The following is an 18538-nucleotide window of genomic DNA, read 5'->3' as shown; positions in this document are numbered from 1 at the left end:
ATGAAAAATTTTATTATTATTACATGACTCAGACTCTCTGAGCAGGCAGTTTATGATATGAAAGTCTTCATTAGAGAATTAGATTAATAAATCCTATTTCTCTTGAGACACGTTGTGTATTTGATTGTCAACACCCTGATTGAGGCTCACCAGAATACAGGGAGATTCACACTGAAACAGGCCTGAAGGCATTACCAGAACACACATACTTGGCAGCTTGAAAATAACCTTTATATTTCTTTATACTTTTCTCTGAACTCATTCTTATGTGTTGTAATAAAAAATACTGTGCTTCAAATACCGGGCTGAACATAAACATTTCTTAGCCTTGCACACAGATCATTTCCAGTGTTAGATGTTCACAGGAAGGCTATACAGATAAAAATCTTACAGCAATAATGCTCTTTGGCTCATACTGCTATTCCTATTTAACTGATGTGATAACTGAGGCAGAAACATATTGAACCTTTTGTCCAAGGTCACACAGAGAGGTCAGGAATGGAGCTAAAGCAGACTCCCACTCTTCCAGTTCACTGCTTTGCTTTAAACCATCCAATCTCTCTTTCAGCTCTTTGTCACTGATGCAAAATTACAAAAGACTATTAATACACTGTTAAAGTTAAAACTGCAAATCCCCTACACAAAAAGAATGCAGGTTAGGATCAAAACCAAGTACATGAAAACCCCCCAGCAGACCCAGCCCACCAGATGCAGAAGTACTGCACCACATCATCCCATCATGTTAAAAATATTTCACAGCATAAGGTACTTGAGTAACTTTTAGTGTACTGCCACTCCTAACAAAAAGGAGTTAAGATTACTATAAATTACACAACCAGCCAGGAGCATGTAGCTTACACAAATTCTTTCAATCACGTGTTATAACCAACCTTTTCATTTGTGCATGAAGGAAGTTCAAAAGAAAGGCAAGAACAAAAAAAAAAGCAATAGATGCAATTTCTACAGTATTTTTCAAGTGTTTTATGAATAGAAAGTAATCACCTCGACAATTCCGTGACAAAACATTACAAGCAGCTAATTCAACACAAGATGATGTGAAATGAAAGCTGTATCTTCAGATCTAAGCATTAGCAAAAGGCTTTTAAGTGCTTCACAGGCCAAAAAAAACCACACAAACACCAATCAGATGAAACATTCACGCCACTGAATTCAAGCAGTAACAGAATCTCCTTGACTGTTTATCCCTGCTATGAAGCTGAGGTTTTCAGTGCTAACCTTTGCTTCCTGTTACACGTGAGACAACAGACACCTAAAGGCCCTTCACTATTTGCAGCAGTCCCGTCCACATTTTCTTCCCTGTCCTCAACTCAGTGTGAAATAATTTTCGGTGTTTTTGGTAAGGCACGCTGTGCTGCATCTACCCCCATGGTGCACTACCATTTCTCAAGAACAAACATAACTTCTTTTCTATTTAACTTTGGTTGCAGTTAGCAACTCTTATTTCCAAGCAAGTGTGCACTGAAGTTCAAGTTAATTGACTTATCAAATCTTTCTCCCAGCTTTCTAGATCAGCTACCTTTTTACCACAGATGTATTTTTTTTTCCTCTCAACTTCAGAACCACGCCAGTGAAGAGAGTGAGATAGCAGCACCCACCATGCAATATACAGTTTGATAATCTACTTAACAAGATTTGATAAGGTGGCATGATTTTGAAAAAGGGCTTAATCAATTCAGAAACCATAGAAAATCTGGGGAACTCAGTCATTTCAGAAATCCCATTCCTACTCAGAATTCAAATATTGAAATAGATGTGCTCCACTGCTCGTAGGATCTTGATATCTCACACCTCCTCACTTGCGGGTCTTAGGAGAGATTGGAGCTTCCTTGAGAAGTTTAAGACTGGTATGAAATCCTGATTATTATTATTATTTTTAACAGCACATGATAATTTTGTAAAGAACAGTATTTTCAAGATAGGCATCAGGACAGCCTGTTAGCTTTTTATAGGGTTGCTGCAACGATATGTAAAGAATGAATACTTATTTATGATAGCAGATGTGGAGAGAGTCTTCCATTTCTATGCCCTACACACCAACTACAGAAGCCTTCCAGGAAAGAGAGATCAAGGTGCAAAGGGATGTCGAGAGCAAGCTACATGGTCGGTCTGAGGTCTGGCTGCAAAAATGGCTAAACTACAGGCCTGCAACCAGAAGACAAGACAACCACCATAGTTGATCTGAGAGTACAGAGAGGCCTCAGCTGAGGCCACCATGACCAGAAAAAATCTGGCTGTGCTGCAGAAGGCTAAGCTATGTATTATTAAAGATTCTGATAGTTCACCAAGAGTGCCAACAGCCCAGACAGCCATTCAATAGCAAAGTACCAGTGTAAGATGAGAATGCAGGAAGCAGCAACATCTGCAGAAAAGCATTTCTCATTGTTCATTCACTATCCAACAGGGACACACACACCAAGACAGTGCGAACTGTGACACCGATCCCTTCAATCAAGTCAGGGACAGTAATTTTGAGAGTAAGAATAGATAGCACAGCTCATTACAGACAAATATCTTCACCCAACTTTCCAGATTTCATAGGTTATTCTTATTCTCCTACAAAGAAGTCCAGAGCAGGTTTTTGGTTAGCAGTCTTCCCCTACTACCACCCAAGATGTTTTAATAAAGAATTTAAAAGCTGTTTTGTAACAAAGGATATTTTTGGCAGAGAGCCTTACTGACCTGTGGTGCTAACAAAATATTACCCAGTTGTAGAAAATAGCACAAAGTTCCGCTTCATTTTTAAGCACTGTACACTTGGTATAAATTGCTAGCTTATTAAATCTAATGCTCAGAATGGAACAACTCTGATTCTTTTTTCAGCCTTAATCAGAGACTTGGACAAAAACTGAACCTATTTCTAATCAACATCTTGCTTTGATTTGGCAAAATATGGATCACATCTCTTTGGATGCCTTTCATAAAAGAGGCGTGCCCCAGTCATCTCCCTGCAAATCCAAGAACAGACTTAGAGTGCTGCTGACAATCAGATCCAATTGCAGCACATGACTTGCCACAGAGTGGTTATTACATTTGCTACGTATCTGAGATATAATTCACAGCACACGTGACTGAGAGCAATTTGTTACGTAAGTCAAATTCCAGTTCCTTTACTAACTTTAAACAGGACTTTGCTTTGAAAGTAATCACTGTGATCTCAATACCACTAAATGGAAAATACTTAACAGGAGCCAGAATGACTCAGATATATTCTGTACTACAGCTACAAACTTTTCTTCACTTATATTTCTAAATAGGTTGTACACACAACAGGACCTAGCTTATATAAACGGATGAAAAAAAACACAGATCCAGATCTCCTAGTCATGATACATTATTTGCATGACACTTACATTTACTTAACCACTAGAACATCAACTGCACAGTATCTTAACGGTCCCTCCATCATGGTCTCTTCCAACCTCGGTGATTTTATACTTCTATGATAACCTTGCTACATAATGCAACTCAATTGTGGCTTCTGATACCTTTATTTGAGACAGATGTTTTCACCGTAATTTCATTCGGGAGTTTCACTGACTACACAGGTTATGAATAACAGAAGGCCATGAGATAATTCAGTCACTTCTTCCTCAAGGACAAACCAGTAACACAATCGGAAGAGACACACATTTCAGGCAAAGATCACTCTTAAAAAACAAGCACAGTCACTACATATACGCTTTACGTCCTTGAAGAGTCAACTAGCTTGAAATTCTGATAGAAAACAGCATACAGAAACACTAAACACAGCTGCCTATCTTCCAAACATACATTAATGCAACTGCTGTGAAGCTGGTATCCATAAGTTGCGGGTTATGCTCTGTTTACAAGATGCTATCTGAGTAGAGGAACATTTGTAACATTCAATGTGACCAAACAGAAGGGGAAAACAGATTTGTATAATGCCTTTAGCTTATACTTCTCCAGATCTGAAGAGAAATATATCCAAACAAAGTACTCTACAGTACCAGTATAAATCTTCGTGATTTTTTTTTCCCCCTGTGGAAACTGTTAAACTCACCCAGTCTGCAACTAAAACATGAAATTACAATATCTGGTGTGATTTCATTGCCTCCATCTTGATATTTCTTTTTGTGGCTTCTGTGTGGTACGTTAGTATTCGTTATTTAACAAAAAATGGCAAACCCTTTGAGACAGAGTTTATGCTTGTTTTACGCTTGCCTCCAGACTGCTTACATTATCATGCATATCCAATTACTTACCTCAAGAAATTAAAAATAAAAGCTGGAACTATTAGCATAACAAACAGCTACAGTAAGCTTTGCACTTTTTTTTGTTTCCTTACAAAGCCACAGAAACTGTTTGTCCTTTTATAGTTTTGTCCTAGAACAATGCTACAGACTGCAGTGCACTAACAACTGATTTACACTGGCATACAACAGTAATAACTATTTGTTCCAGGGCTCTCACGACTTGTGCTAGAATACTTAAAAATCTTTAACTGTGATTTCTGGATAACTTTATTTTCACATAAATATCATCATAATATTTTATCATCTGGCTTAGGTAACACTGAAGAAATCATTAGAGAATTTGCAAACTGATCCAAAGTCTAGCATTTCAGTTGCATATTAATGTGATGCTCACACATTTTGAGGAAATGCAGCAGGTATGCAGCAGTCACACCACACTGTGATATTTCAGTTCACATAGATTTCAATTCATACAGACACTGCATCCATTTATTTATTTATTTTTAGCATTCCTTATCACTCAAGCAAGTACTTACAGGGTCAGAAGGACCACAAAAGTCTCTGAACACTTTTGGAGGCTCAGGCTGTATAATCTCCATTGCTATGCAAGGGCCTGAACACAACTCCGTAACCATCTCCTGGAAAAGAAAAAAGACCAAAACAAATCTGAGCTTTGAGCACTATGGTGGGTTGCATTCCCCAAAAAAACTTGATCCAAACATACCAGATAGGAAAGGAAAAAAGAAATACTGGTGTATTTAGGAAAGCAAAGACGTGAAGCAAAGATATCATTAGTATTCATTAATATATATATATGTTTTACATTTTGTAACTTAATTTACACGGTGGAGATAGAGATCAATTGAATATTCTATCTCTGGGATACTGAGCAACATGCAACAGTACCCACAGTACCTTAAATTTTTTTACATGTACATTCTTACTAATCTTGACTTGGGTTTCAAAGAACTGACTCATAACTTGTCAGTCTAAACTGAATCAATGCAACGCTTCGCTAGGCATAAGTCTGAAAAATGACACCATGTTGAGCAAGTTCCACAGACATCACGTTTAACAACATTTCCTATAGGAAGCACAGGACACAGCCTATATTTGATGGCTTAAAGTCAAGAAAACATCTTTTGGGCTTTTCGTTCTGTCATTTCTTAGTGTATTACGGAAGCTGAAACACACAGGACAATAGAACCAGGAATTTAAATTGAAAGGAGTGCATGGCACATCATATCAGAAAAAAGATCCTTGATTTGGCAATATTTTCTGTGTGTGCTGTTGCCAGAATCTCAGTTACACTGAAGTAAGCCTTTTTGCTGGAGCCTCCTGAAGTGTAAAGAGATATCCTCGAGTCCTCAGTAGGTGATAAACACAATTTTTGATTTTGGAAGCTTAAGCTATCTCCAGGCATTAGTATCAATTTAGAGTTTGTCAATTAGAGACATAGATTTCAGAAGCAGAAACATGCTACTTTGATGCTGTAGTCTAAATTCATTTAAAACAAAAAAAAAAACAACAAAACAAAACAAAACAAAAAACATGCCTTTATAATTGCATTCTGCATAAATGCAGAAATTTGGGCAGGCAAGTTTTGAACAAATAAGGGCAACTAAAAGTTCAGCGAGGAAAGAAAAGAAGAAAAGATTCACAAGAAATCAGAGAGAATAGGGAATAATGCACAAGGTGCTACAATCAAGCTCACCAGCTCTGCACAGGCCAAGGATGAGCTACAGCGGAGAACAAGAGCATCAAGAGCAGGCAAAAAGCAGTAGGAAAACAATGAAGTCCACTTCTGCGTTTTATAAAGTATGATGGAAATGAAATACTCAAAAGACTCCAAGTCGAGCAAAACTGTTCCAAAGAGTTGCTATCTTTGTAATAAATATCATGTTAAGAGCACATGCTTCATCTTAGCACTGTGAAGTGAACAGGACAGAATTTTAGCCAGGTGTCTCTATCATTAACCTGCTCCTAGCAAATGTAGGTAGAAATATTCTTGAGAGCATGAGAGTAGAGTACAGGGTAGTTTCATGCTTTACAACAAAATAATAAGAATTTCACTTCCAAGAACGGCCTAATCACCTTTCTCTCTTTAGTAGGACTTGTAATTACAGTTAAATTGATTTTTCTTTAGCAAATGATTTATTCATCAGATAACATGGCTAGTGGTCAACCAAGACCATTCTTGGAACTGGATGAAGTTCAAGCACTTTTGATTAATAAGATGGATTTGGAGCTAGCACAAAATAATCTTCCTCCTTTTTCCCATTTCATAGTCTTGCTATAGCAGAAAACAAAATAAAACAGCACAAAAACTAATCACAGTATGCAAAATCCTAGGACCTGTTGATTAGAGGAGATATCAACAAACCTATTTTTTTTTCTATTTAGCAACTGTTCAGCATTTTTATTGTTTTGATACATGTTTTATGTACAGAACATCAAGCCTTTATCTGACTGTAAAGATGTAACCAGAAGAAATGGGAGTATGTTTTCTGAAGAAGACTTGTGGGTAAAACTATCTTCCACTTCTGCACTGAGTTATTTTAAAATGAAAAATAAAATTCAGATCAAAACAGACGGTTCTGAGTCACAGATATAAGAGGTCATGTTCTTTCTTCAGTTCCTTATTTCAAAACGTACTTCTTCCTATTTGGCCTGCACTTGACAATATCGACTGCTGTTCCCATATGCGCCTTCTCTGGATGTCTTTACCACCACGATCAGCTTTCCCACATTATCCTGTTTCACAAATAGGCTGAGTGCATGAAGATATCCCATTAATTTCAACTAAGTGCGTCAAGCACATATGGCTTTCAGGACAGAGCCCCAGATTCTCACTTGAAATCCCATCTGAAACAGATTTCTTTATTCACTTATCCATTTTAAATGTCACCTTCCCTTCTGAGTAACTTTTCAGCCAATGTATATAACTTTACCACTTATCTGAGGGCCAGAGCATATACCAAACAGCAGAAAATGATAGAGACTAACAAATTTGGCTCAATTTGTATTTTTATAATACCAGAGGATTCTCTGGGTCTTGAAATACCAGTCAGGCACTACCATATTTGAGTTCTGTAACTCACCTCCAAGTCTGTCTGTCCAGTCTTATATGGGTTCCTGGCACAAAGGATGTTAGTAGAGGAAATTTAGGAAGTATTCATCAATCTGACAGTGAACAGTGTCCCTAAACTATTTTAAGAGGAATTTCTAAACCCTGTTGAAGTTGATTAAACAATCATAAAGGAAAGAAAAAGTCACACTGTCAGAGTACTATTAGTAATTGTCTGGAATGATATAAGTAACTGAGTAGAAATCTTTTAATAACTTAACCATTTATAAATTAAGGGTAATTTGCATGGTACATAGCACGGCAGTGAAAAGAAAATCATTACTATTTGTAAAATGAATAAAGGTTATATAAAAACACAAAGTCGTCTTCCTGATTCCCGTTGTTCTATCTGCCATTAGGAAGTTTTATATTGCAATACAACAAACCATAGTAATATATGTGATCTTAGATGCCCTCTAGGATTACACTATTTCTTAAATTTTCTGAAGGTCCACAGAAGTCATATCAATAAACTGAAGAACAGCTCAGAATATCACTAGGAAAACATTCCAGCAGAACAGCCCCATTGTAAACAAAACAAAATGTACTTATTCTAGTACAAGCTACTAATGCAATATCAAAATGACCAAAGATATATATGCTATATATATATGTATATATATAAATAAAATGTGTGTGTGTGTGTGTGATACATAGTTCTACCACAATAAAATAATTTACCTGAGGGCTTTTTTCCCTATGTTGTATTTTACAAATGTCTAGGCTCAACAACTCCCACAAAGGATGCTCCTTTCTTACAAGATAGGCAGCATAATTTTGGATATGACATACATTTATTTCAGAACAAGGTACAATTGGACAAAACCAAGTTCTTAGAGGAAGTATTATCACAGTCTCAAGATGGGCAGATGTGACCACTTCCTTGTTTAATCATGTTTTATTTATAAATAGAGACTTTTCAAATTTATGCTTACCATATATTCAGCAACAACACCTTTGTAAATCTCATAAAATTCTTCCACATTTGCACGCTCCATGTTGCACTACGAAAATAAAAAATGTTAGTCACTTGCATTAAAAAAAAAGATACCCCTTCTTAACCAGTAAGAATTCAGAATGCTATTTTAAGTTCCACCCAGTAAAAGGAATGGCTTTACAGCTGTAATATGTTTATCATCCTTTCAGCCAATGGTCCCACATGCAAAAGAGCATAGAGTACCTTCTTCTACCTTAAGCATCAGTAGACAATGTACTTCATTTGTAGAGTTGGCTAATGCCACTGAAATATACAAGAGGATCTGTTTGTTGCATAGGAAAGAGAAGGAACTATTCTTCATTTCTGGAGGGTATTTGAGTCACAAGGAGATTTCAGATCTTAAGACTTTCAGAAAACACAAAAGGCAGTTCTTATAGGGCTACTGCTACTCTCAGGAACAATCTCTGTCCAATTCCCTTTAAACTCTGCTGGTCATGAGGATGTCAATCCCTGAAGTATCTTCAAAAACTCTCCTATAAATTCACACTAATTATAAGTTTAAAGACTTGGAGGACGTTAACAATCTTTTTCCTAATCCTAACTAGTTCAATTTTCAAAAGATATCTTCAGTGTTCCAGAAAACATCAGTATCATTACGCCCCTTCTAGCCATGTGAAACTGAAACACAGAGAGATAAAGTCTCTTCACTCATGGTCAAACAGCAAGGGGAAACAGATCAGCTGATCAATCAAACAAGAAAATATAACTACAACAAAGGCTGTGCTGATCCCAAAATATAACTACACAGACTGCACAAGGGTTTTGTATTTCAGGAAGACACCTCTGCATTGCTGTTGAGTGCATATAGCACAGCTTCTGTTTATCAAAAAGATAAAGACAAAAGAAAACCTACCATCTGCAAAGCTGAGATCTGAAATCCTTCATTGATGATGGCTTTTATAATCTTTCCAGCTAGTCCTGAAAAAACATACAAAGTACAGAACTCAAACAAAAGAATTTAGAATTCCAAAGTATTTATGCTGCCATAACACTTAAACAAAAGCCAGTGTCTGTGTAAAGCTGTGAAAAGAAGCAGGGGGCAAAGCTCCCTATCTAAATACTCTAAATTTACATTTATGAATTTATAATATTTTTATTCTCTATCTAAAATGATGCAGTGATGATTTTGAACAACAAAATTCCATTCAACTGCTGAAAAATTAATTAGGTTCTAGCCAAAGAGGTCGCTAGTGAAGTCTTTGCTTTTCTGAGATACCCAGTAACTTCAAAATCAAGATTTATATTTGTAGTGAAATTCCAGTACCAATATTTGTAGCTTAAACAGTAATCAATTCAGGGCACAGGCTACCTATTTTGCACTGTTACACGGTGTTCACCAGAGCTGGATCCAACTTTAAACTAGAAACAATGCAGGACGATAATAAATATCAGCACAGAAGTTCATGTCACTATGTGAAAAGCACATTAGTGAAAAATAGCTTCCAAGGTTCTAACTCACAAACATGTTACTGCTAATCATACTATCCTATGCTATGAATGTATGCTCAAAGACTGAATGACACTGAAAAGAAACAAAATATTAATGTAATAAAATATTAATATAGGAGAGCAAGAACCACTGATTTTCCACTGAATGCACATTTCAGATTGCCTGCACTTACACTAATCATGCCATCTGAAAGACTGTGGCTGCTAAGCACAATACTCTATTATTTGAGAATTGCAGAGCATCCATGCTTTTATAGAACAAAACTGTCTGCCCTCTAGTACCAACTGTGAGCAACTACAAATTTCCGGACATTGATTCAGAACAGAATATTCTGTAATGAATTACAACAGCAAAATTTGACTCTTAGTCATTGAATCCTTTTATTAACTTGTCTTTAAGCTGAAAGTTTTCTTTTGTTTTTTTTTTTGTTTGTTTGTTTGTTTTTAATAACACTGTGTAAATTCAGTAAATGAAAATAAAATAAAGCTGACATCTAAGCCCTAGCACACTGAAGACCTGACTTGTACACTGTCTGCTAATACCTGTAGCACACGATTGTAAGCTTCCTACACATTAAAAGGTCAGAAAAGTTCTGAGTAAATAAAATAGATATCTGGAAAGAATCATAGAATGGTCTGGGTTGAAAAGGACCACAATGATCATCCAGTTTCAACCCCCTGCTATGTGCAGGGTCACCAACCAGCAGACCAGGCTGCCCAGAGCCACATCCAGCCTGGCCTTGAATGCCTCCAGGGATGGGGCATCCACAACCTCCTTGGGCAACCTGTTCCAGTGCGTCACCACCTCTGTGTGAAAAACTTCTTCCTAATATCTAACCTAAACCTCCCCTGTCTCATTTTAAGACCATTCCCCCTCGATAAACAGTCTTTCCCCTCCTGTTCATAAGCTCCCTTCAAGTACTGGAAGCCCACAATGAGGTCTCCCCAGAGCCTTCCCTTTTCCAAGCTAAACAAGTCCAGTTCTCTCAACCTTTCCTCATAGGAGAGGTGCTTCAGCCCTCTGATCATCTTAGCTTTTTTTAAAAGTATGTTTAGAAATGAAAATGAAAAGACTTATACCTGAAGTATTCACCACAGCATTTTTTAAATCAAGGCTCATGTAAAACCACTTTTCCCTTATAAAATGGCACATATTTTTTTCAAAAAAATTTCTAAACTGCTAAAGGGAGAGTTTGAGATCTGGGTAGGTATTCAGTGCATGCAGCTCTTGGGGCTTACGGAACAAGTGGAGGTGAGTGCAATTCCTGCTGCCAAAATATACTGTTACGTCATACTCACTTGCACTGATAAAGTTTCCTTTTAACTCTCATGTAAAGCTAGAAAAATATTTTTTCCCTGTTTTTCAAAGGAAGTTTTTAAAAAATTGCAGCAGCAAAATGAAGAGACTCTAAGAAATTTACACAGGAAGTACAAGACTAAATGAAAAAGGAAAAAGAGACCTCTAGTTTCTTTTTGTCCTCTCTGTAGGAAAGGTTGACCAAGCCAGTGCATCTACACGAAGGTCTCGGGGAAGCAGCAAGCCTATAACCGTGACTTAAGAGATGGCCAGCCTGGGAATCCTCCAGGAAATAAAGATATAAATAAGTCATCTGCAGCAGAGCATGGATTTCCTCATTCTCAGTCTTCAAATGCAATATTCCAGTTAACAGCCACTGGTTTATGAGAAATCAAAGACAGAAGAAGGGACAGTGCCAGGCAAAGGGCAGTCAAGGTTACGTTGATATGAGAAAGCTGCTTGGCCCAACAGCTGCCCTTCTCCATTTTACACTATCAGTAAAGAACAGCCCACTTGCACAGGCCTTCACAATTGGCAAGAACTCTAAAATACTCATCAAGTATCAGGTTCTGAGGTACTAGGGAGATTTGCTTTTTATAGAACTTTTATCCTCAGCAATTTTACACACTGTAAGCAAAATTCTTCTTTTAGACTTAAATATTCAGCTTTCTGGGCTGCTTCTCCACTGAAGTATTAAGATTTTTCTTCTCTGTAGAGATGGGACAGCCTCCTTTAGTGACAGAAGTCAAATAAAGTAAGAACATTATTCGCAAAATGGTCTTTAATACAAGACTGGTTTAATATTTAACTGTGATAAACCTATCAAGATTGTCCAGTATCTTTATTTCTGACTTCACTCTCACTCAAAGACACAGAGTGCCAGAACTGCTTAGGACTGCAGCACTAAAAAGGCTTAACCACAAAAATCATTGTCACCATTGTTCATAGACAGATGTCTCTCTCTCTCTCTCTAAATATATATAAAGGGGGAATGGTTTTTATATATTACCTATATTATAATATATATTATAAAGATTATAATATATATACACATATATAAAGTATTATAATTATATTGTTATTATATATTTATATAATTATATAATATATACTTATTTATAATATTTATATGTAATTTTTTTGTTTATCTATCTATATATTTACAAGGGTGAATGGTTTTAAACTGAGACAGGGGAGGTTTAGGTTAGATATCAGGAGGAAGTTTTTCACACAGAAGGAGGTGGCACACTGGAACGGGTTGCCCAAGGAGGTTGTGGATGCTCCATCCCTGGAGGCATCCAAGACCAGACTGGATGTGGCTCTGGGCAACTTGGTCTAGTGGTTGGAGACCCTGCACATAGCAGGGGGGGTTGAAACTAGATGACCACTTCAGTCCTTTTCAACCCAGGCCATTCTATGATTCTATATGAATATATATATATCGTATAATCTCTTTAAGAGAGTCATGAGATTTCATTTATGTTTGCAAAACAAGATGTTAGCTCCACTTCCCAAAGGCAGGAGTCAAGGTACAGGAGGATACATGAGCTGTGAGCCTCCACTGTCCCAGTTTAGGCAACGCATGCATCACTTCTCCCAGAGATACCTTCTTTTTCAATTCTACTCCCCAAATAGAAACAAAAAAAAACAAAGGCAATCCTGAAGCAGATGAAAAATACAAGCTTAAGGTTCAGCCTGAGATGTTTCTGGCTTTCAGCCAATTACATGACTGAATTGGGACGTATGCTCTCCTTTGTGGACAGATAAGGCCAAGGGAAAGAAGAACTAATTAGACAAAGTGTCATTTCAGCAGCTTTTCACAATGTGTTTTCAACTTTAAAATCCACATCTGTCATGGAAAAACAACTTTTTCAACTTTTTAAGGACCCTTTAAATGGGGCCAGTGCATGTTTAAAATACGATTACAGTAAGAACCCAAATCAAAGCTGCAGATTAGGCACTAATTATGATGAATTTTTAATCACAACACACAAAAGAATCACAAGTATTACTAAATACAACTAGGGAATTTAATACTAATCCTAACAAATGACAGAAAGAGAGAGATAAGTCTCCTAGAAAACATTGTTACTATGCAAATTACACTGGACAAATAATCTTCCAACACAGTTTAATCAGATGAAATGATAAGGTCTCATCAGTGACACTTTTCTTCAACAATTTGTTTCTCTGCAACACAATATTTGAAAATTGTACTCCACTAAGGAGCAGAAAATAGCAGGGAAGACATCAGACTGAAAAATGCTACAACTTTTTTGCAGAATTATGGGTAGGAATAAAATAAAAATCAAACAGTTCACAAAAGTCACTTCTAACCTAACAGCACTTTAATTAATGGGATGTAGCAGCTGTGTTCCTGGGATCTGCCAGTCCCAGGCACTACCAACCACCAGCCCTATGACTAAGGACGTTACATTCTCTTCCCTTTGTTCTTGGCCCATTTCCCAATGTAACCACTCCACTGTTAAAAGCTTATTAAGGAAGACAGTCCGCCTTCAAAGCAAGTCAGGCATCTCAGTCTCTATACTTCATTTACTTATTACCCTTCCAATAATTAAAAATAATTCCTCGGGAACAACAAAAGGTTTTTCACAGGAATACATAAACTGCCATCAGCAATGATATCAATGATCTACCTAATCCAATAACGTGTTTCCAGAGGCAACCAATACAATACACTTAAATTAGCACCAAGTAGACACAAAATGAGTAACTGTTTTTTTGACATTTTGAAATGCATTTCTGCTTCACATTATAATGAAAAGAAAAAGGTTATCTTATTCTTTGCTGCCAAGGTTTAAGGTTCTGTCCCAGAGGATCATCAGGCTTGGCTCCAAACAGAGTCTTTTTTCTTTTTTTTCATTTCAAAAGAAGAAAAAGGGGGACTCAGAGCTGGGCCTTCTTGAAATGTATTTCAGCTATTGGTCAACAATGCTCCAAAGAACAAAGTTTACTGGTCCCTCTCTTTTTCTTTTCTACTGAAAAATTATGCAACTCTGAGCATTCTTATTAAGCAATGTGGACGCATAATTTCTAAATACCCCAAAAGCTACAGTCACAGTGATAACCTGCAGCTACTGATCTTCCAGCCTCACTGCATGCTGTATGAAAAAGGATTTCCAGATGTTTTTTATTTGTTTTATTCTGGAGCATCAAAAAGGGGGCTACAGGGGGAAAGATGATCTTATGAGTGACCCACATCAGGCAAACAGAAGGAAAGACAGAAACCAAAGCATCACACTTTCCCTTGAAAATAATACATTCAAGCACCCTGGCTAGGAGAATGTTTCCACAGTTGTCATGACTTTCATTTACTTCTTTCCTGAGTAAAAGCAAAACTAAACATGCTATTTGAATTGAGACTGCACCACTGATTTATGCACCACATGGGATCTAACATGATCATTCAAACCATTCACATGCTTATTAATATATGTTTTTGTTATTCCTCACTGAACATTGTGCATAAGACTGTTCATGACTGGTTATAATTCCAAAGAGGAAGTGGTTAAAATTATTCCTTGCAGTCTGCATTTGCCCTTAATTATAAATGGCAATTTTAATCTACTGTTGCAGTATTAATACACTCAACTCTAGAGGTTAAAGCCCTCAAGAGATTCTTTAGAATCTGTTCCAGAATATACTAGTTTTGTACTTTACCTCCTGCGGAAAGTTTGCCAACTCACTGCCCAAGATCAATAGTAAACGTACTAAAAGTTCTATCATTTATTTTTGCCTTGGCAAAAGACCATCTCATACTTCTGCATTCGGTATTTTGACTCATATTGTTTTTGCTGCCAGCTGTTAACATTATTTGTGAAACAAAGTGCCTAGAAATGGAAGGCAGTACACAGGTTGCAGCCTTACCAGCACTGAGTAGTACTAAACTGTGTCCAACATTAACAATGCTGATTGTGCATATGATATATCACTGACCACTTCTCTACAGGCTTTTCACCAACACCCAGCCTGTTCTTATTTTACACTTGTGCTTCCTCTATTTTACACTTGTACTTTTAATTTTCCTTCCTCCATTGCAGTGCTATGAAGTTGTTTGCATTTTCATCTTCACATTGTTTTCTCTCTGCAGTTTATCAGGAATGTTTTGAATTCTCATCACATCCTCCAAAACTATTTTAGGTGCATGGTACCAAGCATCCTCTGTCCTTCCCTATCCCAGTCATTAATAAAAATATTGACAAGAACTAACCCAAGGATGGATGCCAAGACCTCACTTGTAAAGCCCCTTTAATTTCACATGCTCATGTCTCCAGTTGAGTGTTAGGGAAAAATGATTTAAAGCTAATCAGATGCTTATTCTGCACAGATCTAAACATACAAATTACTTCATTAAAGGAAAACTTCAGTTTCCTAACACCAAGGGGCCCTAATGAAAGCCCCAGTATTCAAGTGAATTAAACTATCTGGATCTGATTTATCTTTCTTTACATAAAGTGTACTTAGAGAACTCACAGACCAGTAAAGCACGTTATCCTTTATAGAAGACATGCTGGTAAATTTCCATCATATCATCATTATCTAAGTGGTTTAAATTAATTTATAGACTCTTGACTCATCAGTTTTCCTTGTATTAAAGCAGTGTAATTGGCCTGAAATTCCCTGGACCACTCTTAGAAACTATTAAGTCTAAGTACAGCATTAACTTTTCACTAACACATTACGAAAGAAAATTCCCAAATGCAGTAATAAACACTCCTTCTTAATGTCTTGCTTACAAAACATTAAGTTTGTCTTCTGTACACAGAAGGATGTTCAGTGAACCCTACTGGAAAACTCTTTCCAGTAGTACGAGATAAGAGCTTCAGCAAAGATTAGTGGTGCTATTTTGATCATTTTTTTCTATGAAGTATAGCTCCTTCTCTTCTATTCTATCTCAAAGATTGAATGTGGAAATCCTTTCTACCTTCCCCTCTACCTTATTAATACAAATGTATTTTTCATACTTGGAAAAATAAATGTAATTTCCCCAGTAGTCACTGAAATCACAGAATGGCCAGGGTTGGAAGGGACCTCAAGGATCATGAATCTCCAACCCCCCTGCCACAGGCAGGGCCACCAACCTCCACATTTAATACTAGACCAGGCTGCCCAGGGCCCCATCCAATCTGGCCTTGAACACCTCCAGGGAAATCCAAAATCAGATTAAGCTGGGAAGTCAGTGCCAAGCTGCAAAAGCTTCATGTAGGAAATAAATGAAAAACAACATAGGCTTAGTTTCAAAAGACAAATATCCCAAGAACAGAATATCATTATCATTACAACTACAGCAAAGAAAGTGAAAAACAAAAAGACAGAAATGGATGGACTGACATTTTAGTGGAGGCTAATTTTTTTTCTCAGTTTTAAAGTGGAAAAGAAGGTTGTTTTTAAGTGATTCTTCATTTCTCTATAAGAAAAGAAAATTACCACTAGACCAACAATTCAGAACACCTCAACACCCTAACTATAACATATCCAATAAATATGTTAATGCTTTTAATTTTACATAAATACTTCTTCTTTCAGTGTAAATCCTTCTGCAAAGAGATGCCTGCATCTGAAAGCATGGTGCATTACTGGGTAGTTTTCATTTGATTGCAGGATTAAGACTGACATACTGCATGTGAGACTATCCAGAGGTCACACTCAAGTGATCTATTGTACATCTGTCAAGTTCCTGCCAAGATTTGTGTTCATCCTGCTTACCACTGATGCCTTTCTGCACTCAAACTTGTAGATAAGACACAAAAAAAGATAAAAGTCCTGCCTACAGTGAGGTGAAGTTCACAGCATCTACATTTCACCTTTCTATAATGCATACTTATAGACAGAAAATATGCTTTCAGATTACTTAAAAGAAAATTGCATTCCTATTTCTTTCTCGAGTAGAAGAAAACAGCTTTCTGAGAAGCCTGTTCTATTTCTGAAGTCTCCTGGAAATAAAAATGAGTTACTCAGATTTTGTTTAAAAAATCAAGATGAGAATAAGTGATTTCCAGAGCTTGTCTACAATTTTCCAAAACCTGACATAATGTATACAGATTATCTTCCTAAAAGACAAGACAGATGCTGTGATCTGAGAACTATGACAGATTTGCACCTCCCCTATTAAATCTTCTCTTCCTTCCCAGTTTATTTACTTTCCTAACCGCATACATGTAATTATACTTATCACAGTACAGAAGTGAATTGGACATTTACACAGTGCTGCTTTCTCCCATTCAAAGGGTAGTAAGTCTGTCATATGTCAGGAACGGTTCTCCTGTTTGCAGTCAGACATACAATCTACTGCAACGCTGGATTTTAGTTCTCTCTCCAGTCTGTCTTAAAAAGTAACTTCATTTGAGGTCTTATGTGGGTGCACTCTTTTTCTGCACCTGCTTTACACTCAACTGCTGTCTCAGCTACTCTTTTTGACAAAGTTAAACTCATCTTACGAGCAAAGAACTACTCTCAATTACAATTTTTCTTAGACTTTGTATAAATAAGGAAATATGATTCTTACACTGAGCTGTCATGTAGCATTTTGCCAATCAATATAAAACTCTGTGATTTGCTAAGGCAGTCCAGTAAGTATTAAGTTAAGAAAGCTGGTGATGGCTCCCGAAGATTTACTATCCATTCAGAATAGAGTTAAAATGATATTTGTACTGAATATCTTTTCCATTTGGGAAAAAAATAAAACAGTCCTGCTCCTTTTGTTTTCTATGAGACTTAAATCTTAGTTGAACAATAAAGTGGAAGACAGCACTGTGATTACTATAATTTTATTTTTTTTATTTTAATTACAAAAAAAGCATAAGATTTTAGTAGTAATCTTAGAACAAAATATCTAGCTTAACACATCCCAGAAGTACAAACCTGTCCGCGTAGACAGTCATGCACCTAGCAGTCCTTGAGGCCATAGAGACTTCTGTATCTGTAGGCAAGCTTTTCAGTTTGCATCAGATCCAATAAAGTCCCAATTATGGTTTTGTTATTCAAGTTCATGTCACAGTTTTAGCCTCAAAACTATTTTCATGAAAACTCTGACTTCAGAACTCATGTCTCAAACTTGTGAGTGCAGAAACAGAGGGCAGGATTTCAACTCTTGAGCTCTGTGCTGTAAACTACATATATGAAAACATGAATTGTAACACTTCTGAACCCAGCCTTTACATCCTGATCATTGCTATTTTCATCTTCCACCCCTCCCCCCGCTCATTTTACAAGGAAATAAAATAAAAGTCATATTAAAGAAACTTTACACTAAGAAAGTCATGAAATACCAAGTTCTAATTCCTACAGCAAACATGACTAAACTATTACACATAATAAATTAAAGTTAATTCCATCCAGTGATTTACAAAGCACCATTTCTGCTGACAAACCAGTTGAGTCATAACTGTCATCGGAGCATTAAATTGAAGTTC

The 18538-nt window shown here is 36.7% G+C and overlaps 1 protein-coding gene across 10 annotated transcripts in view; it reads right to left on the bottom strand.

Annotated features, from left to right (window-relative positions):
- Nucleotides 1-18538, bottom strand: part of NME7 (NME/NM23 family member 7) — a 92516-nt gene that overhangs the window by 34469 nt on the left and 39509 nt on the right. For all 10 annotated transcript variants that reach the window (XR_004169754.2, XR_004169756.2, XM_031613201.2 and 7 more), the window contains 3 exons: nt 9213-9277; nt 8298-8366; nt 4772-4873 (listed from right to left, as the gene is read on the bottom strand). Coding sequence is in view for 8 of the 10 variants with exons in the window: in XM_031613201.2 (XP_031469061.1) it covers nt 4772-4873; nt 8298-8366; nt 9213-9277 (236 nt within the window). In the remaining 2 variants the exon portion in view is untranslated. The remainder of the gene's footprint in view (nt 1-4771; nt 4874-8297; nt 8367-9212; nt 9278-18538) is intronic.

Source organism: Phasianus colchicus, chromosome 1, assembly GCF_987193195.1.
Source record: "Phasianus colchicus chromosome 1, bPhaCol1.hap1.1, whole genome shotgun sequence".
NCBI classification, from domain to species: Eukaryota; Metazoa; Chordata; class Aves; order Galliformes; family Phasianidae; genus Phasianus; species Phasianus colchicus.
Note: the sequence above shows the minus strand (reverse complement) of the source record. Positions and strands in the feature narration are given on the sequence as shown.